Source organism: Ambystoma mexicanum, chromosome 5p (assembly GCF_040938575.1).
Source record: "Ambystoma mexicanum isolate Mex_15411 chromosome 5p, UKY_AmexF1_1, whole genome shotgun sequence".
NCBI lineage: Eukaryota > Metazoa > Chordata > Amphibia > Caudata > Ambystomatidae > Ambystoma > Ambystoma mexicanum.
The window spans coordinates 519,516,986-519,542,250 of NC_090930.1; the positions used below are offsets into that span (position 1 = coordinate 519,516,986).

A 25,265-nucleotide genomic window follows, 5' to 3' on the forward strand; every position below is an offset into this window, starting at 1 on the left:
CCAAACACACAGAGGTAATGTCAGCTAGGTATGTTTGTCTGGCACCAGTGGTCTTGGGGAATCAAATGTAGCTCATGGTTGCCGTAGATGGCAGGCTAATTGTGTTCTTTTATGCTACAAGCAGGAGCTTAATAGCTTCCAACCCCTGGCAATTGCACATATTGATCTTTTGTTAAGTTACATGTCATTTGTCGTCATTTAAAAAACAAAAAAAACACACAAAAAAAGCTCAACTGTCATTTGTATGCTATTCTAAATTCCTGTGTTACAAACAATTGCATTATGATTTTGAATGCTATTTTGATTTTGGCAGAGACAACAATGTTTTCACATTAGGTATCTTCCTATCAGGGGCATTGGTGTACTGCACATTCGACAACAGCGGTTTCCTCACTGCGTGTGTAAGGTGTCAAAAGCCCTGCACAGCATTTCAACTGCATCTTTTTTTAAAAAAATTTATTTTTGTTTGTGTGCGGTTTTCATAACCCAACTGGAGGGTTCTTTAATTTACTATCAACAGTGCATTACGGTGAATTGCAAGTTTCAGGAACCAACCAGGTAAAAAACTACATTAACATTGCAGGTGATAGCAGTTATTTACAAGATTAAGCATCATTGCACCTGCAAAGACAACGGAAGACAACGGAAATCTAACATTAGCTTTACAGCATTGACCTCAAATCGGTATGTCCCTACAAATTGGCCAGTGTGAAACTTAAGATGCCACATGAGATTGAGTATTTGTGGCAAATGTGACCCCTTCTGGGAGGCGAGCTGAACAGGCATGCTTCCTAGGTTTCTGCTTTCAGGATCATCAGCTACTCAATACCAATCAACAGGCTTGGATATTTCTCAGAACTTCTCTATTAGAAAAAGAAAAAAGGTAGAACCGCTTACATTGGCAGTCTTACACTTCTTCAACTAGATCTAACTGCAGTATGTTTCATCCCCCTCATTTGGCAAGCCTCGATTTAAGAGGGCACGAAGACACAGGTACATCATTTTGTATGATCAAGACTTGATGGCCAATTTGCCCCAGGTGGAAAGGAGAATACAAGGCTTTGTACACACCTTTCCATTAACTAGTTTGCAGACCGGTAACATCTTTACAGATAGTGGTTACATTACTCATGATGATTGACACAATTGGTCTGACATTTTATTACAGAAATATAAAGCAAAGAATACTAGCGACACAATCAGAATTTAAGAGTTTGCAACGTAAATAAGAACATTATTTTAGTAGCTAACATTGGCATTAAAGCACAAAAAACTAACATATCTGGCTGCGATCACCTAAGTTATGAAACACCTTTGACTAAGTGCGCCATATTCAGAATCCTTTTAAATAATACAAAGTACCATCTCACCTAGTCTGTTTGAAGGATTTCTTTTAAACAGCATTCTCAACAGGCTTTGGGCTTCTGGGCTCAGAAACTGTGGCATACCTAGTTTAGATCTAAAAAAAGAGACACGTTTTGGTGCTTCACTGTGATACAAGTACAGCAATACAACCGTTGCATAGACATTTATAAAAGACCCACTACTGCCCAATTTCGTTATTGCACAATTCTGTAAGGTACCAAGTAGTTCCAATTTTTAAGATTTGCATTGTTCACTTCTAATCATTTTCTTAATGGGTGCCACACATTGGTGTACATATCTATGAAAATTCTCCTCTAACAGCTTAAAGTTTCAAAAGTCCAAGTCTTTGCACTGGTTTCAAGTGGGTTCGAGTGATGGGGAACTGACACCCCTTCATGAGTGATGCCTGTGTCTTACTCTCCAAAAAAAACAAATACTCAGAACCAGAAAAAAAACATGGGGGTTGTGAGGAACCTGAGGGTATCCTCACCTCTTTTCCCCTGGCATCCTGTGCGCAGGGGACCAGGGAAAGGCCATCACTTATGGATCCTGACCCTGGGGGTGGATATGCGAGGGAGAATCACCTGGGTGGAGGAACTCCGGGGAAGAGGACGTCTTTGGGTGAGACATGGTCTCCCCATTTCCCTTGTCAAGGTGAATCCAATATTTCCCATGTCTTTGCAGGCTACTGTCAGTCATTGCCTCGTTATTCTTACCAAAATGTCCTCCAGCCCTTTCCCCTTAAGACTGGGACGAGGAAGAAACTAGAAGTTATGCACACTTCCCTGCATTCACACCACTTTGGTACTGAGACGAGGAAGAGGGCATTTGAGGAGTTCAACTACAATGGTCAGGCGTGTCCCGCTAATGGGCTTTACAAGGGTCAGGCAATTGAGGTGGAGGACATGCACCTGCAGGCTTTTAACAGAATCCAGGTGTATAAGAAGGAGAAGGGGGTGGCCTATCACGGCAGAGCAGGCTGTAGAGAAACCGGCTGGAGGAAAGCCAGGCTAAGCAGGAGTGTGAGGGTGACGCTGGGGCCAAGGCTGGCCAGACTCCTGCAGTCCTCCTTCCCCAGTACCCACGGCAGGACCTGTGGGGCACCGGAGCTCCCCGGGTACTTCCAGCGGTTGAGAGAGCGAGGTGGTCTCTTAACAGCTCCCGCCATGAAAGAGCGGGAATGTGAACTGCTGAGGATAGCGAGCGCTGCTCGCTGCGGATCCCGCTGAAAGGGGGAGAAAAGAGTAAACCGAGAAGCCTGGCGGAGCAACTGCATAGCGGTGAGTGCAAAGAAGGGAACACTCGTAAAAGGGTGCACCAGGGGCTGAAAACAGGCATGTCTGAATGCCGAATGAACTAAATCTTATTGCACATGCTATCGAAGGTCAATTGAGATGACTGTGAATGATGAGGAAGTGACCAAGTAGAAGTACTTTTGAAAGGTGCAAAGAGCATTATTGAATATCAAACTAACTAAAGGATATAATGAGTATGTTTTTGAATACAGCGACAAAGCAAGTGATTAACAATTCTGAGCATTTATGAATGAAGTGAAAGCAAGGAAGTGAGAAAGTAAATCTCATGGAGCGAACTGTATGAGATAAAAGTTGCGGTGAAGCCAAAAAGACTGCTAAGAAGAATGTGAAATAAGTATTGATTCAAGATATAAGAGCCACTGGATTACAGGTTAAGAGAAAAAAAACAGTGTGGAACGAAAACTGAAGAAAACAGAAGTACGGCAAGGTGTACATGATTATCGGTTGCAAGACCTGTAATGGGTGGACCGTGTGGTCCAACAACTGCACCTAGACTGAATTAACCCCACTGGGAAAGAACCAAGGAAAGCAATTGCAAAGAAGTGTGTATGTTCTAACAGCTGCTGAAGCAACTGGTAAATGCTGAGATGGAGCAATATATCTGAACTATTGAAAAGCCTGAATGAACAAGGAGTTGAACTGGTACTGTTTTGAAAGCCAGAAGATTTGAACTGACATTTGGGTTTTTGCAAGCGAGCTGGCATCTTGGGGAAAGTAACCCTGAGACTTTATGAATTGTGTTGGACTCTTGGGGAAGTGAACCCAGAGGTCTTTGTGGAACTGCTTTGAACTTGGGGAAGGGGAAGCTGAGAGAAAGCCAAAAAGCTGAAGAAGCTTGTGTTAGGGCAGTTTTCCCAAAGTCCACAGTTAAGTGGACTTTACAAAACTATACCAGTGGTTCGTATATAACCCCCTCACCCCCCAACTCTTATTATCAGACGGTACTGCTCAGGAAGCTTGATAGAGAAGCAGAGCAGTCAGGCTTAGCATAAGAGGAAGATGTGAGCTGTAGCTAAGTACACTGAACCTAGTCAGAAATGCACACCAAAGAATCACTACACATAAATGTATATTTTATATAAAAGTATTATATTTACACAAGATTCACTTTTAAATACTTAGTACAATAAACCAAAATATATAGGAATATGTTTAGATACTTTTTAAAGGCCACTACTTAGTTGGTAGTTGCTGAACAGTTACACAATTGTTACAGAGTTTGACAGGTCTACCATATTATTGGTAATAACACACACCCATAAAGTAATACGGAAAATTAAAAAAGTTAGCAAAACAATACAAGGTAGTGATTTTTAGGAAGGAAAACAGTTGGTTAGTTTAACACTAGCAGAGCTTAAGGTTCTAGAGGCAGTTTCTTCACACAGCAAGGTTTTATAGTCCAAAACGCAACTCTATCTAAAAGGCAGTTCAGAGAGGCTTAAAGTCTTGTAAAGCAGCCGAACAATGAAAACTCCTGTGGATATTTTCTAGTCTCTAGGATCAAAGATCTAACCAATGTTGGAGACCCCGTTAAAAGACTTGCTAAAGGGCCACAGGCAGCAGCTTGGGTCAGAGTTAAGAGGGGGTTGCCCTGCACACCTCTACGTGCACTCCAATGCTCTAGAATGACTTTTCCGATTATGTTAATTACTACCTTTTCCCCCATAGTACCTTTGGTTTGAAGAAACGTTTGTGGCTGGATTCTCCTCCGTGTGGCAGTGCTGGACCAGAGCTCTGGATTCCTTGGTCTTAATGAAAGGCAGGACAATGAATGGGATCTTTCAGCAGCAGTGAGGGATGACCACTGGCACGGCTTCCATCAACTTCTCTGGTCACTATGCAGTTTTGACTCCTTTTCTGCATCAACAAAGGACATGATTTGCCTGGTCAATCTTCATATGTTTCTGCAGTCCTGCACTCTGGTGAGGGGACTTGAATGAGTTGGATTGTGTCTCTGGAGGGTCCTTGAGAGCTCAACAAGGCCTTTCCACGACAATGCACTTAAAATGGGTTGCCAGTCTCCTGGTATTGGGGTTCCAGAGCTCTGGAAAGTTTCAGGACCAAGGGATATGGCTCAAATTAAAGCTGGACTTGGGACTGGTTGTTCCCACCAGTAAAAGGGAAAGCGGAGTCCTCTTCCGAGTTCCTCTGTTGCATAGAAAAACAGGATCAGGACAGCAGTAGTCTCTTCACAGCATCGCAAAGAGTCTGCAGGCATCTCTGGTCGTCTTCTTTGGTTTCTTCAGTTTTCAGTGGTCGACTTGCCTTTCTCCTCAGGATCCTCAACCTTTTATTCAGTTTCAGTGCACACTCTCCTGCAATCTAAGCCGTTCACAGAAAGGGACGGATGGTTGTACAATCAAGATAGCCAGACCCCCAGCGGGAGCTATTCCATTCAGGCACTCGGGTAGACAAAGAGCAGTGAAAAACTCCTCCCCCACTTCCTGCCTGCCCAGACAAACTGGAGCCTAGGCAGGGACACCCAAGGGTTCCCGCCAAAGGCAAAACACACACACAGGCATCCCTCTCCCAGAATGTTAGAAGAAGGGCTGACAAAGAAGAACCATGCTAGAAATAATGAAAAAAGAAAGAAGACCTCAAGTTGTTACTTGGGTGCCCCTATTGTGCACTACCAGGGCTATGGACATAGCCTGCAGTAGGAAATCACATAATAGTTGGTAGGATATGTCCACTGCCACAAGCCATAACCAAAGGTTGTCTATGTGACTAAAAAGTCACAGTAGCAGAGAGAAGGGGGATACTAAGTATCCCCTTGACACTCCACATTAGATGGTGTGTGTCAGTCTCTCAGAATATAACGTTTTAGAACTATAGTTACTCTAGGATAAAGAAAAATAATCTCTAAGGTGCAACACTGCCTGTAAGGAGCTGGGTGATTCAATAGTAAAATACAGATGCCTTAAGAGATATGGAGAAAAGTAGACTCCATGGGCCAGGTAAAACACAGTTCCAAAAGACAGAGCCCATAAGAATGAATGAGTGGAAAAAGACTCCACTCATTGAGGCTTTCATTAAAAGTTCAGAAGTCCGGCAAAAAGTGCTGGAAGTTTACCTAGGAGAGGGGATGAAGCATAAAAATGATATATGTGCCCAACAGCTCGTTACTTCATTTTAAACACTATTTTTTTGCTGCTGACATCCCTACACATTGTTTAGATTCAGTTGTGAGGGCAAGACAGACTTTTCATTTGAACTTACTGATACAGACTACCCTTAGACTTCTTTAGGTAGGAAAATCCCACCTAAGCATAGGGCAAGGTAGGCTTTACTCCATCCTGACATTTAAATTAAATAAAGCTTTTTCTAAGAAAGCTGAATCTGTTGGCTGTGCCTTACTTTATGATCCCTTCACAGTGTAAAGGATTGTATTGCCATCACAGCGGAGTTGGTGTGTAGACCAGAGGCATCTGCAGTGTATGGCATACAAAGCAGATCTAATTTTGTGTTGTTCGATTTGAAGACATGCCATAGACATTTGCTTTAAACCAGTTTCATGAATGGGAATTACTGGATGCAAGTAAAGCATCCGATTCCACAAAATCCCCATTTCTTTAAATATAAAGATATACTTTTACTGGCCTAAAAATACCAAACTCGATAACGAGAGCACATTTTTTTCAACATGCACAAAGCACAAACTTCCAAAATTAGTAAGTAATAATATACTGCCACCAAAACATCTTTTCTGGGGCGCTAACAAACAAGGTCTCTGAGAAAATCAAAGGCTAAAAGGCTTGGTGGATGATTTTCCTAAAGAACTTTTAAGACTCTCTATAACACCTGGATGGAAAAGGGTTGAAGCTCACCATCAAAGCAGCATAAAACAATTGAGAACGTGGGAAATGTATTAGCTTAGACGTTACGTTGGTGAAATGTTTAATTCGATATTTTGATGTCCTAATAAGGTAAATATTTATTAGACTACCATTCAAAGATGAAATTGAGAAAACTACATTTTGATAAAGTCTATATTATTTATCAATGGATACAGTACAATTACAATAGAAACGAAAAGGAACCCAATGTGCAGTAGATCAATAAGCAACTATGCAAAGTAAGCTGCATCAGGCAAGATTTAAAGTCTTCTAGGAACCAAATACTGTTACAATGTATAGAGTTAACATATCAAACGGTAATCCTGTAAAAGATTGTTCTGCAATATATCTCTATTTTGTAACTAGCACTGCTTTTAACATGGCAAAATGTAGTACGTGTTTGATATAGAACATTTGTTTTCAAGGCCACTTCGTCAGATGTGATTTCGTTCTGTGCCCCGCCATAATTTTGTCCCATTGTAATTTTGCTTCTAGATTTCCCATGGGGTATTTTCCCTTGAAGCCATTTCACTCCACTTATGTCTTTCCCCCAAAGTGATTAAGGGCCAAAGGCTGCACCCTGTCCACTGCTGGGAACATGCACCCATTTTAAGGGCCTCAGGACTTCCAAGGATGATCCAGCTAGCAATAATAAGAAAATGAAAATAATGCAAACATATCTACATCTAAAGGACACTCAAGTAATATTGAACCTCGGGAGCTGTTGAGCAGCTGAGTAAGATGGCTGCTTAGCCTTCGTGCTCCGCAAGCCGGCACAAATATTCTTTCATTTGTGGCGGACCTACAATCTTTTCATGCCTGATAGTTGCAGGCTTGAAGCCCCGCTGAGGCCGTGCGGTTCAACCGCTTTGAGCGAATCCTGTAATCAGCAGAGTTCCCGGTCAGCTGGATGCGTGGCCCTCTGCCATCCTGCCACCATATTCCCTGGGAACTGCGCCACCAGAGTCGGGCCGTCCTCCTTGACCCGGCGCATGGGAAGTCACCTCGTGGGACCCTGGATCCGGGTGGCACTGCCCTCGGATGACGCCGAACTGCGCTGGGAATCAACATCTACCCAGCTGGGGGCCCCTGCCTCCCAATGTCAACAGGAGCTCCGCTTCTCCTTTATGCCTGCACCCTCAACTCCACTGTCGGAGCTACTTCGTCTTCTTGCCAGGGCCCCGTTGGACATTGTGCAGTCGGCCCGCAGGAGGGCTGAAACTAAACACTCGTCTTGGGCGCTGTTGAAGCCCAACTGGAGCTGCTACCCACCTTCTGTTGAGTGCTAAGCTGCTCATCCAGGAAATATCCTTTTGCCCCCTGGGCCACCCACTCTGATTTCAGCCATCGCAGGGGGATCCATTCTGCAATACCTTACAGAGCACTGCGCTCCCCCAAGCAACCCAATCCCTGCGGTCCGTGTGGTTCATCTGGGGGTGCCTAATACCACGATCTGCTGGGAGACCCCTCCTTGGAACACTGGGTGCCTTGCCCCGTGGCCTGTTCCTTGATGATGGGTGCTGCCCTTCCGGTGGCCCCCCGTAATACGCTTTGCCACCATTCCCTAGCTCATATTTTCCCTCGGCTTCTGAACAGGACCATGGGTGCGGGGAGGGGGGTGAACAGGAGCCACGGATAACTTTCACAAGATGACTCCCCGACGGGGGCCTGTTGGGGATCCTCCCGTCCCATCTCCGAGTGACCCAATACCCGAGTCTTATGCCCCTGACCTCAAGCAAATGATGGAAGCCATGATGATAGGTTTTACAGCTGTGCATGAAAAATTGGACGACATAATGACAAATGTTTCATCAATGCGTGCCCAACTGCCTAAAGAGGTCCTACGGATTAACAAAGTCAAAGAAAGAATTGGGGCGACTGAGGATAACATGCAATCCCTCCAAGCTGCGGTGGTCCCCCTCACGAAGGACATTAAAGTGGTTAAACACAAATGTGATGACTTAAGAGTCCCAGTCGAGGAGGAATACAATTTGCATAGTAGGGGTCCCCGAGGACACGCTGTCTGGGATCATGGAGCTGGCGGGGGTGCACCTACTCATGGAGCTCCTTGACGACCCACAACTCTCACCATTCTTCACCTTGGAGCGTACCCACCAGGGACAAGAAACAACTGTCTGGGGTTCCAAAACATTCAGATCTCACCAGACTTTTCCATTGAAGTCCAACAAGAGCGTTGTCTGTTTACCGGAATCAAGAAAATGTTGAGAGACCGCAATATACAATACGCAATGCTCTTTCCAGCGCGCTTGCGTTTTCAGTTCCTGAGGGAAGCTATATTTTTTCACTGTCCCCGAGGAGGGTGTGAAATTTATCGACGTTCAGATTTCGGTTGACAATTGTGTGGATGCCACTCCTGATGTACACCATCCTAGTTGAAAACTGCTGCAATGGACCCATTCACATAGTTCTGTAAGCTCATTTGTGTACCCCACACATTTGTTTATTCTGCCACAATGTCTAATATATACAAAGTAACCCGTTCAGTGGGCTGGAATGGCGACAGCTTGCCCCTTAGCAACTGTTTTGTGTTTGTTGACTTTTAAAGGTCTACCCACTCCACTAGATGTTTGTGGGCCGACGTGGGATGGGGTGAGGGTGGGGTAGGGAGGTCCATACACTGCTGGTTGGGGGTGGCAGTGAGGGCGGGGGGGACCTGGTGGGTGTTCAGGACTGTTCTCCCAAGGAAGGGTTGGTTGCAACCGTTAAAATCTCTTGTCGGGGAGAGTAGCAGCAGTGAGGCAAGCATTCAAGGTGAGCATCCAACAATCGCTAATCTTGAATGGTGGGTGAAATGCGAGTCACTATCATGAGCTGGAATTTTAGGGGACTGGGGAACTACACCAAGTCGAGGAAAATAATGGCCTACGTTGCCAGGCATGGGATCAATGTTCTCTTGTTGCAAGAAACCCATGCTAGGGCCGATACCCGTCGTCTTATTGCTCCCACTTGGGGTGGGAACAGATGTCATCTCCTACTCGACCCAGTCTTGCGGTGCGTTGACATTGGTGCATAAAACTGAAATTTGTCGAAACAAAATCACATCAACCTGGGTGGATGATATTTCATTATACATTGTATCCTCAAGAGGGTTGAAATACTGCTGGTAATACATATTGCCCTAATGTTGACTCCCCTGAATACTTTGATAGAGTTACAGAGATGCTAACCTCACACATCATGGTCCCCATCCTTTGAAGGGAGATATGAACCTTATTCTGGACCTCAGATTAGATGGGACCGGCAATGCCCCCAGACCTGTATCCACGGCCACCCGCAGACTGACAGTACACATGAACACATTGTCCGTAAGGGATGCCTGGTGGCTCACACACCAACAGACATGTGAATATACTTTCTATTCCTCAGTTCACAACATAGCTTTGCGCATCAACCTTTTTTGGTAACCAGCTCACTCCTGGGTAGGGTTCTTGGGATCCATATCCAACCTTGCACATTATCTGACATTCCCCAGTAATTTTGAATAGGAGGACTGCCAAACTCACATCCTCCGGTTTTACTCAGAGATTCAAGTCGGAGGCTCTGAAGGACATTGAAACCTTTTTTGCTTGTAATGCTGCAGGAGATGCATCATTGGGTACCCGGTGGCAAGCCTTTAAAGTCTTCTCAAGAGGTATGGCTATATCCAGGGAGGCAGAGGTCCTGAAAGCAATCAGGAATTATCTCCGCCTCAGTGAGGCCTGCCTCAAGGCCCTTGAGACCAAACATTCTCGCTCTCTTGACCCGAAAACTCTAGCACAAATACAAACTGAGTTGGAGAAATTCCGTGCACACACCTCGAGTGAAATTCACTTTCTTGCTAGTCCGCTATCAAGTATGGTGCAGGAGAAAGGCCCAGAGGGACACTGGCAAGGGCGGCCCGGGCCGAACGCTGGAGCACTCAAGTTGATAGTATCCTCAACAAGCAAGGGGAATGTGATGTTCTGGCAGTGTTACAGAACTTTTATGGGGCCCTATACAGGGCTGACAGACGATTCGATCCCGCTGCCCGGGATCGAATCGTCATTATCAGGGGCCTCCCCGGAGGAAAAGCACCCAGCCCTGATGGCCCAACAGCCAAGTTCCACTGGGAATATGGGGCCCATTTGTCCACATATCTCATTGACGTCTGGGAAGAGTTGCTGGTCAACTCCCTGCTGCCCAAATCCATGCGTGAGGCTGTCATAACCATACTACGCAAGCCTGGTAAACCTAGTAACGAATGCGGGTCTTATTGCTCTCTTTCACTCATGAATGTGGACACCAACATTTTTGCCAAAGTCCCAGCGAATCGGCTGCTACAGTTAATGCCCCACATTATCCATCAAGACCAGGCGGAGTTCATCCCGGGTAGAGCGTCATCCCTCAATATCCGTTGGCTATTTAATGTAACGGCAAGACTGAACTCTGACGTGGAAGCTGTGGCGGTAACGATTGATGCCCAGAAAGTATTTGACATTGTATCATGGAAATATCTGTATCTTGTACTGGAGAAAATGAGCCTGGGGGCTGTGATGCTCAGATACATTAAATTACTATACTCTAGTCCCTTAGCGAGAGTTCTCGTCAATTCCAGGCTCTCCGATGAATTAAAACTGGGCAGAGGTACCCAACAGGGATGCCCCCTATCCTGCATCCTGTTTGCACTGGCTATTGAGCCAATGGCAGACTTCATCTGTTTTCATCACAGCTGTCGAGATCTACGTCTCTGTGGTCCCCTGAAATAACCGTGTTATACGCAGATGATGTCCTGCTATATTCGCGACCCACAAACAAATCTCGACCCGTTAACTGCGATATTACTCTTTTTGGCGAGCACTCAGGATTTGTTATAAACTACACCAAATCTGAGATCTTTCACCTGACGTCCTGTACAAAAGAACCTTGCAGGGACTTCCCCCTTCAATGGACTCCAAACGGCATCAGGTACCTGGGGGTGATGGTGGCCCAAAAGGGCACCTCCCTCCTCCGAGGCAACTACATGGCCCTCAAAGAGGATGTCAGAGATAGGATTACCAGGTGGAGGTTGTTGCCAATGTCATTGGCGGGTATGCTTGCTCTAATTAAAATGATCCTGCTCCCCAAGTTGTTCTAAACATTTGTTAATATCCACCTTTGGCCCGGCAAACCATACTTCACTAAACTTCATGGGACACTCACTCAAATCTTATGGCATGCTGGGGTGGTCTGTTAAAGTGGTTGGACTTGACTCATCCATATTCTTCAAGAGGACTGACAGTGCCACATTGCGAATTATACTTGGTAGCTGCTTAAGCCCAATTTGCAACCAACTGGTAAGGTGGGGACTGTGCCAGGCCCACTTAAAGCTGGAAAGCCTAGCATCAGAGAGGACTGACCTCCGGACACTGGTCCCACAGGAGAAATACACCGACGACTGCCCCTATGTATGCTCTAATATGTTTCTCGCTGTTGAACTGTCTCCAGTGCCTGATGTTTCTCATTGTGCGTACCAAGAGTAAATAAATAATTTTTAAAAAGTAATATTGAACCCGATGGCAGGTAAGAGCTTCTCAAGATTCTGGGAACTTTTCAATACATTCCTGAAGAGAGGGTTCCTTGAATGGCCCTTGTGGCCCCTATAAGCATAACAGCCTGAAGACTGAGAAACAAGAGATGCCAGTCACTATTTGGTCAGCCCCCAGGAGAGCCAGTAAATCCTACATATATGAGCAGATATTCTCTTAGCCAACCATTCAAACCCTATCCAATTGACGTCTTCGTGGACACAAGTGTCTCAACACTGAACCAGGTTGACGAACGATAAAAATCCAGCTGTGCTGATGTCATTAGAGACACTGATATAGTGTTGTTAGCCACGAGGCAAACTCACAGCCCTGCACGAAGTTACACAGGCACACACGAAGAACATGCATATACAGTTCTATAGACAGAGGACAGATTAATGCACATACTCTCGAAGTCTCTTATTATCTTTTATTAGCCGACTCTGCAGCACGAAGCAAAGGGCCAGTGCTCGCATTGTTCGAGGCTACCAACTTTAATTATTTAATTCTCATAGCCTCGAACATAGCGCCGGTTTATTTATTTAATATTAATTCGCCGGTTAGTATTTTTTGCCAAGACTCTAAAATGGCGTTTGTGTTCTCTTCTGTGAGTCCAACCCAAGTCGAGCCCTTTGTTCCACTTTTTGGCGAGCTTCTCCACAGAAGCCTCCAAAAGTGGTGCAACTCTGTCTGGGTACCACAGGGGGTGACGGAGGGGGTTTAGGCACCCTGGACTGAGTTACCTTGGTAACTCAAGTCGCACTCTTGTGTGAATGGCCCAATTGGTGAGCCGGCCGGCTCACCACTTAGCATGTTTGATTGACAGCTAGGCTGAGTGAATGGGGGTATGCTGCATAAAAGCAGGGCTTTGGGGACTGGAACTTCAGAAGTCGCCACAGGACCTGAGAATCCGACGAGGGAGAAGCTGAGCCGACCTACCACGACGGCACCACCGGTGGAGCCCTGCAGAACCGACTCACCACTTCCCGACGACAGAGAAGATCTCCCGGCTGGAGACGCTTCTTCCCCTGACTGGTGGGCACAACCAGTTTACCTTCTTTTCTTCGCATCCCAGACCGGTTTGTGGTCGAACTGCCCGTACCAAGCACCCCGGCGGCCGGATAGCCACTCACTACTGAACCGCCAATCAACGGACCGCTCCTTGTACCTGAGAAACTCTGTGGCTGGTTTCTTCCCTGGCAGCGCAACGGACTCCTGTCTTCCTCCCCGACGAGATCTTCTCTTCCCCCAGACGAAGCACCGACTTGCACCCGCTGCCAGGAACAACTGCCCCCGCTGGAGTGTTCTCACCACTTTAAGGTACCATGTCCGCCAGGTCTCCCTTTCTAAAGATTGCTACAAGGTAATAATAACCCCTTAACCTTCTGGACTGGGCTGGCCGCCTTGACCCTCTAACTGGTCCCTCTCTTTGATCCAACTCCTTTTTGAACCATTACAAAACTTTTGTGCACTGCAACCGTGTGACCTTGGACACATTTCGTTTGGATCCTCTTAAGCGGATCCGGCCAACTGACTCTGAATTCCTAGTGTTACTTTGCCTTCCTCCCATGTTGTGTTTGTGAAAAAGTGTTGGGATCTGTTTCAATGTATTCTCTGCTTTTCTCTCCCTTTTAAAACGAATTATTAGAGTGCCATTTGCGTTAAGCACTCACCGCTGTCTGAAAATAAGTGGGGCTTTACTTAAGACTTGTCTAATATTCTTTTAAGGGAGTGTATATCTTTTAGTGACCGTGTTTTTGAATTGCTTACTATTAGTGCCTGTGTGTTTTTCTAGATGTGGTTTTAAATAAATAATTATATCTCTTTTACACCAAGCCCTGGTCAGTGTTTACTTGTTCTATTGTGTTCTCTTGACCTATTGTGAATACTCTGTATACTGCCTAACTCTTCTTGAGGGAAGTCGGACTGCTCAGCCACAGCTACCAAGTGAATCTGTGTAGTACATAATGCTACCAAGTGGGTTTACTGCCAAACACCTGTAGTCCTAAATCTTTTGTAGTGGTCCCAGAGGGAACTGCACAGGTTTCTGCCTAACACGGGTCCTCCATGAGAGGGGGCTGCAAAGGCATGATTGACATGGAGGAAGGGCAGCAGAGAGGCACCATGTTGAGAAGGCTGAGCTTCCAAGATGATATTGACAATGAGAGCAGAGGAAGTGAGGATGAAAGACAAGGACGGACTGCCTGAGGAAGCTTAGGGAAGGGCACGGACTGTGACACAATAGGGGGATAAGGAAAGGATGGGAGTGGATTACGGTGCGACAAAGATGAAAGGTTACATCATTCTAGGTCTATATCTCTACCCTGTACACACAGACTAAGACTTTCCAGCGTGCAGGAGGGGAGAATTAACGAGGGCATTCAATGCCACCGAAGACACTGGGAGACTGAAGTGGGAGATCAGGCTGAGACAGTTCCCCTTAGTAGAGAAGGGAGGGGGTGCAACCTCAGTACATACCATGGCAACAGATAGACAGACAACATGAGGGTTAAGCTACCCTCATTGACTGTAGGGGCGGGAAAATGGATATACAAAATGTAAAGAATAACAGCAGGACCGACATTAGTGGTAGGGGACATGAAAGGTTTATTAGCAGTGATCCTCTGAGAGGCTGTCGATGACGTATGGAAAAGGGCCAGACACCCAGGAGTAACCACCCAGAACACGGCGCACAATGTTTCGTCATTTAACAACTGCTGAGAGGCTGTATGGCAAGCTCTACGGGTGCAGTGTCCAGACACACAAGATAGTAGCACAGTAATGGCACGCACAATGGGGGAAGACGAAGACAACCTACAATATATTCAGGCTATTCAAGAGTTTTGGAGACTTGAAATGCGAGAACCGTGGGACAAGACAGTGGGGTTATTCTGCCAGATACTATGTCAAGGGTTATCAGAGCGTGTGCAAAAGCAACTGGTGGGGATCGAAGCACAACCTTGGTCAGAAATTCAACTCGCTATAGTACACTATTGCAGGCTAATGCAAGAAAACACAAGGAAAAAGTGCAAGGAAAGAAAGCAGAAGGCGGCAAAGTTAGTGAAGAAATGCACCATGGAAGGGGCAGTGTTAACGAATAAGGGAGGACACAGCGCACCACAGACAGTATGCACCACTGCCCGCGGGAGGAGGATTCATGGGGCAGGGGGATGCATAGCATGGGTTCCGAGAAAGAGGGGGGCCACTGGTATGGGCATTAAATGCAACAAAGCCAAGGGGGGTTTTCAGGAGGCTATCGCGGGTACGGGCAACCAACACAACAAAGCCCAGAGGGTTTCTCTGGGTGGGGGGTTCCAGAGGCAAATGAGAGAACCACCCCAGTGCTTGGGGTGCGGACAGGTAGGGCACATATATAGAGTGTGCAGGAACAGAGGGGGGATGCAGCAGAATGGGAGAATGTAATATCAGCCAACATATCAGAGGGAGTAGACTGAGTACTATGCCCAGGACCAGACGCAACAACAAGGACATACACCGAATGCATACTCGCAGGCTCACAAGCCCATGACACTACAAATGCAGGCGCCAGCGCAACACAGACACCACAGATACCACAGGCACAAAATAAAACAGAGCCGGCATACATGGCCCCACAAAATGACAGGACATTAGCACGCACAGACTCCATGGGAATAACTCCCATTCGGAAACTAGGGGGGGGACTATTGTGGTGGGGGGCAACCCATTTGCAGGTAACAGAATGTCATTATACCATCAATAGGACAACCCGCAGAGATCTGATGTGTTCCATCCTAGCGATTACACCCAAACCCGGCAGAGGAACCACACATAGGGGGTGACGATAGGTGACAAAGACTTTCTCAGTTCTTGTAGACACAAGGGCAACTAGAGATCCTGCATCCAGGAGGGAGGGGAAGTTTAGAAAGTCAGGCAACGCCATGACTGCTCAGGGATTTTCTGGGTCGATGGAATGGGTTCCTTTTACAGACTATCTTTCACGTTCTATAGGGGAGCATGACCTAGCTCTACCCTTACTGTATTCATGACAGACACATGTGAACATAATGGGAAGGGACATCATGAGAAAATTTAATATGACCATCTCTCATTCACTGACAAAGGTATAGTGTGTTCCACACCTGGGATCCACCTTGTAAACGTGCAGGAAACAATTCAAGCTTATTGTGGACCTATGGTACAGAGGGGGGTACCCGCAGATGAAGAGCCGTTTTGGTATAGAGCTGAAGTAATAATCGCATGGCTTCTGGGAATACAGGGAAAACTGTGGCACCTTCCAAACGAGACCAGAGTTACCACTAAACGAAAAGTAGGGAACGGTACCACCCCTAGAATTAGAGGCGTTAATAGTGGGAGAGGACCGAAAACAGGACATGGTACAGATGACACTGGACGAGCATGGATGCCAGTGATTGCGGTAGCAGAAGGGTACAGGTTAACTACTGTAACAGACGAAGAAATGTAAAAAGACAACCGGTCAGACCATGAGTAGTGTTTGACGACAGCATTACATACTAGTTGAAGATGCACTACAGGGAGGTACCAGAGAGGATGGCGATGATGATGATGCTTTAAGCTCTGCCGATATTTTTTGAGCAAGACTTCGGAAAGGTCCCCAGCGTCTTATGGACCACGAGTTCCTATGACGTGGGGCTTCTGAAAGGGATAGGAGCAGTAAATATAAAACTGAAGCCAGGAGCAATTCTACCCATAGCTAGGCAATATCCCTTGTCAAGGGAGGCAGACAAGTGTATTTATGAGACAATTCAGCACTACTGAAGCAAGGCATCTTAATACCATCAGAATCACCATGCAACAAAGCAGTGTACCCGGTGAAAAAGGAAACAGGGGGCATGACATTTTATACATGACTTGGGTCCTCTGAACCATATTGCCAAGGCAGAATTGCCTTTAGTTCCGAACCCAGCGATGATTTAATTTAGAATTCCTACGGAAGACACCCACTTCACAGTTCTAGATTTGAAGAATGGTTTCTTCTATACACCGCTACACCCGGACTCACAAGACCTGACTTCATCTCTATATAGAAATAAGATTTGGAAACACTAGACTTCAAGGGCACTGCGAATCACTGTCAATATTCAACAGTGTCCTTCAAATGGATTTAGGAAATGTACACTTAGAAAGCGTTGTTATACAGTACATAGAAGGCAAATTGATTTGCAGCAAAACAGAGGCAGAGTGTAGAGATGATTCTGTCCACATGTTGACCGATTTCACAGAAAAAGGCTACAAGGTAGACGAGGCCAAAGTACAATATTGCCAGAGAAGTGTTGTACATTGGACAGCTGATATCAGAAGACAGGCGAAAAGTGACACCAGAAAGAGCAGAAGCAATACACAAGATGCCAAAGCCCACAACCATAAGACAAATGCAGCAGTTTGTAGGACTGTAATTACTACAGAGCATGGGTATTTGACTACAATATTTACACAAGGCCCCTGGTAAACGCACCGAAGGAAGCACAGAGGGGAGGGCACCTTACAGTGGACAGTAGAAATGAGAGGCATTTTAGGACCGGAAGGAAGCAATATGCACAGCTCCTGTGATAGGGATCTCTGATTATCAAGATGAGTTCCTTTTATTCTCGCACTCCAATGGAGTAGTAATGACTGCAGTACTGACACAGAAGACAAGCATGGGGCACAAACCATTAGCATACTACAGTGGGAAATTAAACCGAGTAATAAGAGGACACACTGCTTCTGAAACAAGGCACTAGCGAGCATTACCATGGGACGCAGCCAAACTCTTTTTGTGGAGCATGCTCTATGCGAAATACTGGAAAGGCCCAAAAGTACATTGACAACACAGAGACCTTTGGTGGTATGAGGTATTATTGTCCAACCCAAACCTCAAGATAGTGAGATGCCGACTTGTCAACCCGGCAACCTTCGTTGCCAAACCCATAGCGAATGACGACTATGTGCACGACTGCACTGCCAACATAGAAAACCACAACAACATCCCGAAAGTACAGGAGAACGCACTTCAGGGGCGAGATGTACTTTACATTGATGGGGCATCAACAATTGACCAGACGACAGGGAAAGACGGGAAGAGAGGTCTAGTGGTGAGCACAAGTTTACGTCACATTTTTCGGCACAGGCTGCAGAGCTAGTAGCTCTAATATTGGCATTGGAACATAGCAAAGCAAAAAGTGACAGTCTATTCAGACTCAGCCTGCATCACATCCACAGTGCATTTGTCACGTTCGCTGAGGAGGGGCTTCAGGTGTGCTGATGGGTCACCGGTGAAGCACACACTGCTATTGGGCAGACTCAGAGGTGCTTTAATCCCCACTGCGCATGGCAGTGGCAAAGTGCCAAGCGCATATGCAGGGGGATGGGGGGTCCCGTCTCTAGGGGCAATGAGGCAGCTGATGCGGTAGCAAAACGCCCCACTGATTTTGGAATGATTTTGGAAATTGACGCTTCCTCCCCAGTGCGCAACTATGTACAAATTATGGTGTTGAAAGAAGGGTATAATATTTCCAGTAATGCAGATTATGGAATTGCAGGGAGCTGCACCCAGGGAAGAAAAGGAATTGTGGCTAAAGAGGGGATGTACAGTATCTCCGACAGATGCCTTATGGAGGGAAAACACAGGGAAGGTAGTAATGCCATTATCGTTATTGCACACTGCACTGAAACAGTTACACCATCCTACCTACCTGGAGAAGGATGTGCTGGCTGCTCATATTGGAGAAGACTGGTTCTGTCCTAATTTGGCGAAACGTGGCAGACTTCATGACTAATTGAGTTGTTTGTAAAATATGTACAGCAGGTCATACAATAAGGGTAGTGAGATGAGCCATACCTCACCCAACGGATCCATTCAAACACCTTCTTGTCGACTATGTGGACATGCTCCAGGTATGCCAGGGCTACTGCTACATGATGGTGGTTGTTTGCCTATTTCCTGATGGATCAAAGCTGGTCCCTGTTCCCATCCTGATGCCATTAGAGCGGCAACATTCCTGGTTCGTGAAACGTTCCCACGATGGGGTGTGTGCGAGGTCCTGCGATCAGACAATGGTCCTCACTTTGCCAATGAGATGTTCAACAACATCACAACCTTGCTAGAGATACAACATACATTGTCTTGTGCCTATCACCTTCATGTGAACATGGTGTGTTGGCTACATTGTCAACCTTTAGCATTATTTGCATTGTGTAATAAACCAGGGTCCGACCACCATTTAACCACACAAGAGGTGGTAACCAGATGGCACATGAGACTTCCCCTGGCTCTTTCCACTAGGGCACTATTAGAGGCAAAAAAATGTCTGAAGATTTGGAACAGGAAATACAAGAGTGAGTACACAGCTCCGTGATAGCTAGTGCCTCTGATTTCTTGCCAACTGCAGGTATAACGGGGAGGCCCAAAGCAAACTAAGAAAACAACAACCCAGAAGGAAATAAAGAACGTCTGAAACCTCCACAACTTTATCCCCGGGACAACATGCTTTTAAGAGACTTTACACTCTGGTGGTACGAGCCCCGGTTTACAATGCCATACACAGTGGAGAAGGTTACAGATCAGGCGGTAAAAGTGCAAGATAAGAAGCTTGCAACTAACATGGAGATGTCCTGTCCTGGCACGAACAACAAAAGGGCCAACGATCCACAAACAGAAGAACAAAACGATCACTTCTCAGCCGAGCCCAACCTTTGATCACTCGCTCAGAGCAAGAGATATGGGGAAAGGACTTTCTATTCATCCAGAGTGAGGGCAGGCTGTTTATTATTTTTCTTTCCGGACACAGACCGCATTCATCGTTAAAGTTGCGACTGTTTTTATTACAATGTCCGATGCTTCCCCATGATCCACATCCAACGACATTCCAAGGCTACTTTGTCAAATTCGTTAGGAGATCCAAAAGCAGTAGAAGACGCCACCCTGGTATATTTTTCCGTGTTTTCCTGGCCTATTTGTCTCCAACGTACCCACAACCGAATAGAGGAATCCCTTCTGTGCTTGAAGTACTTCCGTGATCCTGTAATACGAACAGTTTGGGAACAATTGTCTTTTCCTTGCAATGACTCAACACCAAGTTTGCAGGACCTGAATTAATAAAATACTAAACCATTAACGGATTTCTGGTGTATTGCAGGCAGTCAACACATTTTTAAAGCTGCACAAGATTCCGAAGAGGAGTAAGTGATAGGGTCCATTATTAAAAACTTGCTAATTGCGTCTTGGTTCTTCTTTTCGTTTGGTATTTTCGCTCTTATTTTTGGGTGAATATCCTATGTTATAAAGAATAAAGCTGCAACCTCAACCAACACAACCCCACCATCGGCAGGAGTACTACCACATCAGGTAAGGAGAGGTAAGCACTGCTGGATCAGTAAGGAGAGGTAGACGCATAGCTGATGTAGAGATGGGAGTGGTTGATAGTTACCCCACTGGTACTGCTCGAATATCCAATAACGCGTGGTACAAGCACATGATTAAAGTAGGCAAACTACAGGGGAGAGCTGCTATGTCTGCTCTCTGATCCCCTATGCCATGAGTGCCTGAAGAACATTTGTGGCAACCCCAACAGCAAGAGCTCAATGCCTTATGTACCTGTCCATGTGTACAACCCAAGGAAGATTCCAAGGGAGAACAGCAACATTGAGATAGATGTCCAAGACAACAATCCCAAACGAAGATAGCTACATCAAGACGCTTGACATGATGGACAATTATTGGAAGAAAGACCAGGCTATACAATACCTAACTGAAGGTCCATAAAAAGGAGAAATGAAAACGATAGCACTAAAGGAATTACCATGCCCTAAGAAGAGACCTAAGGAAATGGTGGGCGAACCAGGATGTTGGGAAAGTCCACAGATGCTTGTGTACAGCCAAGTGTACACAGCCGATGGATGGAAGGAAGGTGTAGTAGGAAGAAAAGCACACACTCTCCTAACAGTTCCAGTAAACAGTACAGGCAGAGAATTAAAAAAGCCTATAAGAATGGGACAAAAGTGTGAAGTTACTGACCTGGGTGGAGAATGAAGCTGGACAAATGCCCACCACTGAAGAAAGCAGCATTATGTTTACAGAATGATGGAGCTTTAAAGGTTGGAGAAAACAAAGACTGCAAGCAGACAGTGAAGCATCCAGCAATGAAGGTTAGGATGGCAGTTTTAATGGATCATTATTGGGCGTGCAGATCTAAGGCATATGAAAAGCTGCCACGCAACTTGGGAGGCGTATGCTCACTAGTGCACATCAATACACCAGCACTAGTGGTTCCACAAAAAGACATCAAAACAGATCCCTAAGATGGACGATGCCAGAAGAAAGAAGAGGTCAGAAGAAGTGTGTTGGGTAAGGAGGCAGAACTACTTGTCAGTGTCATGATCTCTGCTTCCAAAAGATCAGGACTTGCCCGACTCCCTTGGAAGCAGACCCATAACCCCGGTTCCGAGTGCCAGCCAGTCCCAATTGGGACCTTTTGGACCCTGTCCTGGCGCCAGTGGCACCAGGCTCATAAAGATGTCCAGTCCCAGCGCTGGAAGCGCCGGGCTCATAATGCTTGGGTGGACTTACCTGCAGCAGACCATGCTGCTTACTTACCTGCCAGTTGAACCCCTGATCCTCTTCTGTTTGGGACTACTTTTCCTGTTGGGTGGGGCAGGAGCCACTCCCTAGGTTCAGAACACTGGAACTCTTCTGGAAAGCAGGAACTCTTTTCTTACCTAGGCGTGGCTGTGGAAGGAGACACCTAAGCACTACTGGAGGCTATTTAAACCACACCCGATAGATGAATCTTGCTTTGCGTTATTCTGCATTCTCTGCAGCAGAACGCTCATCGTGTCTTCTGCTTCTGATCCTGGGCCTAAGGGAACAAAGGCTTACCATCCTGGAATCCAGTCTTCAGCAGCACCTGTAAAGACAAAGAAAGAACAGGTTAGCACTACGGTCTTCAGTGGCAGCGCATCTCTTACCTGGTCCATCGGCTGTCACCAACGCCTCGCGCTGCATTCCGGCATCTGAAAGACAAAGGCTTACCTACTCTTCGCATGCTCCGGAGGTCTTCGCACTGCATTCCGGCATCTGAAAGACAAAAGCTTACCAGCTCTTCGCACGCTCCGGAGGCCTTCGGCGCTGCATCCCGCATCTGAAAGACAAAAGAAGGTGCGTTTAAAGACATTGGGCAACTTTATTACTCACGTGCCATTACTCCCCACTCCGAATCCAGTGGGTATTCCAGCACCCTTCAGCTTCTCTAAAGCTCCGAACTTGTACCTGCAAGATAAAAGGGACAGTTAGTGCGCATCGTGAAGCAGGCTACAAGCGCTTACTTACGTGCTTCCAGGCGCTTCTATTCCTCACGCGGGTTCGATCCTCAACTCTCATCAGCCCGCCATCCGCCATCACCGGAACCCTGCAAAACAAGAGATATCATTACAAAAGACTTTTAAGACATTTGAAGTGCCCAGAACTTACCATTCGTGCAGTTAACGACGGACAGCAGTCCTCTGAGGTCAAGAGGCCTGCACCCTTATCCAGTGAAGAAACTGGTTACGGCACCCTGCCCCGAGGCAGATGGAGAGCTCGGCGTTCACTTACCTAAGGTGAGGGCGTTAACCTTTGGGGTTCTCCAGGAGAAGAGAAAGGGAAGAGGAGAGAGGCACCCAATAACCCCAGTTCATTAATCCCATATTTTCTATCTGCAGACATCTTACTCTTCGAGTCAGACATACAGTGCACAGAGGTCCAGCCCAAAGAGCCAACCGTGTGTTACACATCACCTTTGAAGATACGGCATTCACCCAGTCAAGACCGGAGCCTCTGCGGGAATCAGGTGAGCGTTACAGTCAGCATCAGAAGATTCTCTGGATGACATACTACCTGATCGCCGAATATTAAGTAGGACAGTACTGTTCTTGATGTCATTAGCTCCAGCTGTACAGACATACATGAGCGCAAAATGGCTACATATTACGAGGTGGAAGCTGATTCAGACAAACTCAACTGTCAACAGCTTCAACGCTATAAAAGAAGAGCTCTGAGGAGTAAGGTTGATGGCCCTCCAAAACAGATATGTTCTAGACCTTCTCAGAGCAATAGAAGGAGGAGTTTGGGCCAAGATGGGGTCTCCTTACTGCACGCTCATTCCAGAAAATGATGAAGCAAACGGAACACTAACTGAAGCAGCTACCAGATTATCGAAAATGCATGCCAAAATGGAGGAAGAAACAAAAGTAGCATGAAAGACGAAGGTTAGCCATCATATATATTCTCATGGATACCTACATGGATGGAGGATGGGCTGAGTATTACTAGCAGCATTGATACTAGTATTAATTAGTGACACTGTGTGTGATAAGGATTTGCATTACACAATACAAGAAGACGACAGACAAAACAGTAGGGATGAAAATATCAGTGGGCATTAATGGTCAGGAGGACAAGATAGTAGAAGCTTGAAATACAAGAAGGGCACAGAAAAAGGAGTGTTCACCGATACCGACTGAAATTATAGCATTTAATGATCCCAACGACTACAAAAGATATTGGGCTAAAATGGGTGTGGTGCAAACCAGAAGGAGAGTGCAGTTACATGACATGGAGTTTGGATGACCATGCATATTACTATGGACATCTTGGAGTAGTAATGAAGATATGGCCCCCAAGAGTTACAGTGAATAGATTCGGCGATGTGGTCGACAGGTCGACCAGAGGGGGGACTGAAGAGAGCATCCCTGCAATGGCCCTTGTGACCCCTGAAATGGCCCTCGTGACCCCTACACACATAACAGCCCAAAGACTGAGAAACGAAAGATGCCAGTCACTATTTGGCCAGCCCCCAAGAAAGGCGAGTAAATCCTGCATATGTGAGCAGATATTTTCTTAGCTAACCATTGAAACCCTTTCCAGGTGACGTCTTTGCAGACACAGGTGTCTCAACACTAGTCCAGGTTGATGAACAATAAATATCCAGCTGTGCAGACGTCAGAAACACCACGACATAGTAACATTAGCCACGAAGCAAACTTGCATCCCTGCACGAAGTTCCATGGACACACACATGCACACACGAAGAACATGCATGCACGGTTCTATAGAGGGCAGATAATTGCAGATACTGTTGAAAGTCTCTTATTTTCTTTCATTAGCCAAATACAGAAACGCAAGAGAGAGTCACACAAAACAAGCTTGCAGCCGCTTAGTGCAACCAACCATATAGAATTTCAGGGACATAGAAGGAACCCGAGGAATCAAATACTACTAACCTCAAGAGAAAGCAATACAATATACACATATAGACAGAGAAACCATAGAACAACTGTAGTGAAATTGCACAAAGTCACAGGTTTCAGAACAAGGAACAAAGACATGCAGACTCTGCAGCACGAAGCAAAGGGCCAGTGCTCGGAGCCAAGGACACATGCAGTTGGAACATTCCTGACTCCAGGGGCAAGGAGCCACCTGCAAAACAGCAGAATAAAACCTCACCAATTGCAGACCAAAAGCTCATTTTTACTGTCCGCACCCACGTGATGCGCCTGAGCAATAGCCATTTACCCGCGGTGGGAAGAGAAGCTGTTCCCAGAGAAGGAGGGAAGAGCTGATACATTTGGTGCCCAACAAACTAACGCTCACCTGGTATCCACAGGGATGTCACACTCAGCCTGTTCTGACCTCTTACGACCTCGAACCCTTCCCTGGAGGCTATTCGACTGGAGACTGGGCCTGAAACACAGGATTGGTAGAGTCTAACTCCCTATTGTCTCTGTGTGCTTGAACCCCTTCTTCCCCGGGGTCCAGCCCGTCCCTTTGATGCACAGCTCACCTTGTTTTCTTGGATAGTGTGCTCTCCGTCCTGCCTTCAGCGCAGGGGCGCGTTGATTGATGCGGGCTCGTTGCTGCCTAGTTTCTTCACTGGCAAGAGACCGACAGGTAAGTATAATGAGTCTTTTGAACAGTTCTCTAACTTCGTTCATTTCCTTCTTTAGATGATGGCTGGCGTCCGGGGATGGTGGCGGGCTGCTGAAATGAGTAGCGCTGAAGGTGAGTGAGAGCGCGATGCATGATGCACCCCTTTCGTATTTGCATTGAACTGAGTTCTTTTTCTGTGTCTTTTAGGTGCCGCGACATTTTCAGCGTGGATGCCGGTTATGAAGAACAAATTTGGTGGGTAAGCGCGGTATGCAGCGCCTCTAGATGTTTCCACGCTAAC

The 25,265-nt window shown here is 46.2% G+C and overlaps 1 protein-coding gene across 1 annotated transcript in view; it reads right to left on the minus strand.

The window, feature by feature from the left end:
- Positions 1–25,265, minus strand: part of RPS6KA6 (ribosomal protein S6 kinase A6) — a 905,586-nt gene that overhangs the window by 521,986 nt on the left and 358,335 nt on the right. Inside the window, exon 11 of the mRNA XM_069612921.1 lies at positions 1,371–1,459. Coding sequence (XP_069469022.1) covers positions 1,371–1,459 — 89 coding nt within the window. The remainder of the gene's footprint in view (positions 1–1,370; positions 1,460–25,265) is intronic.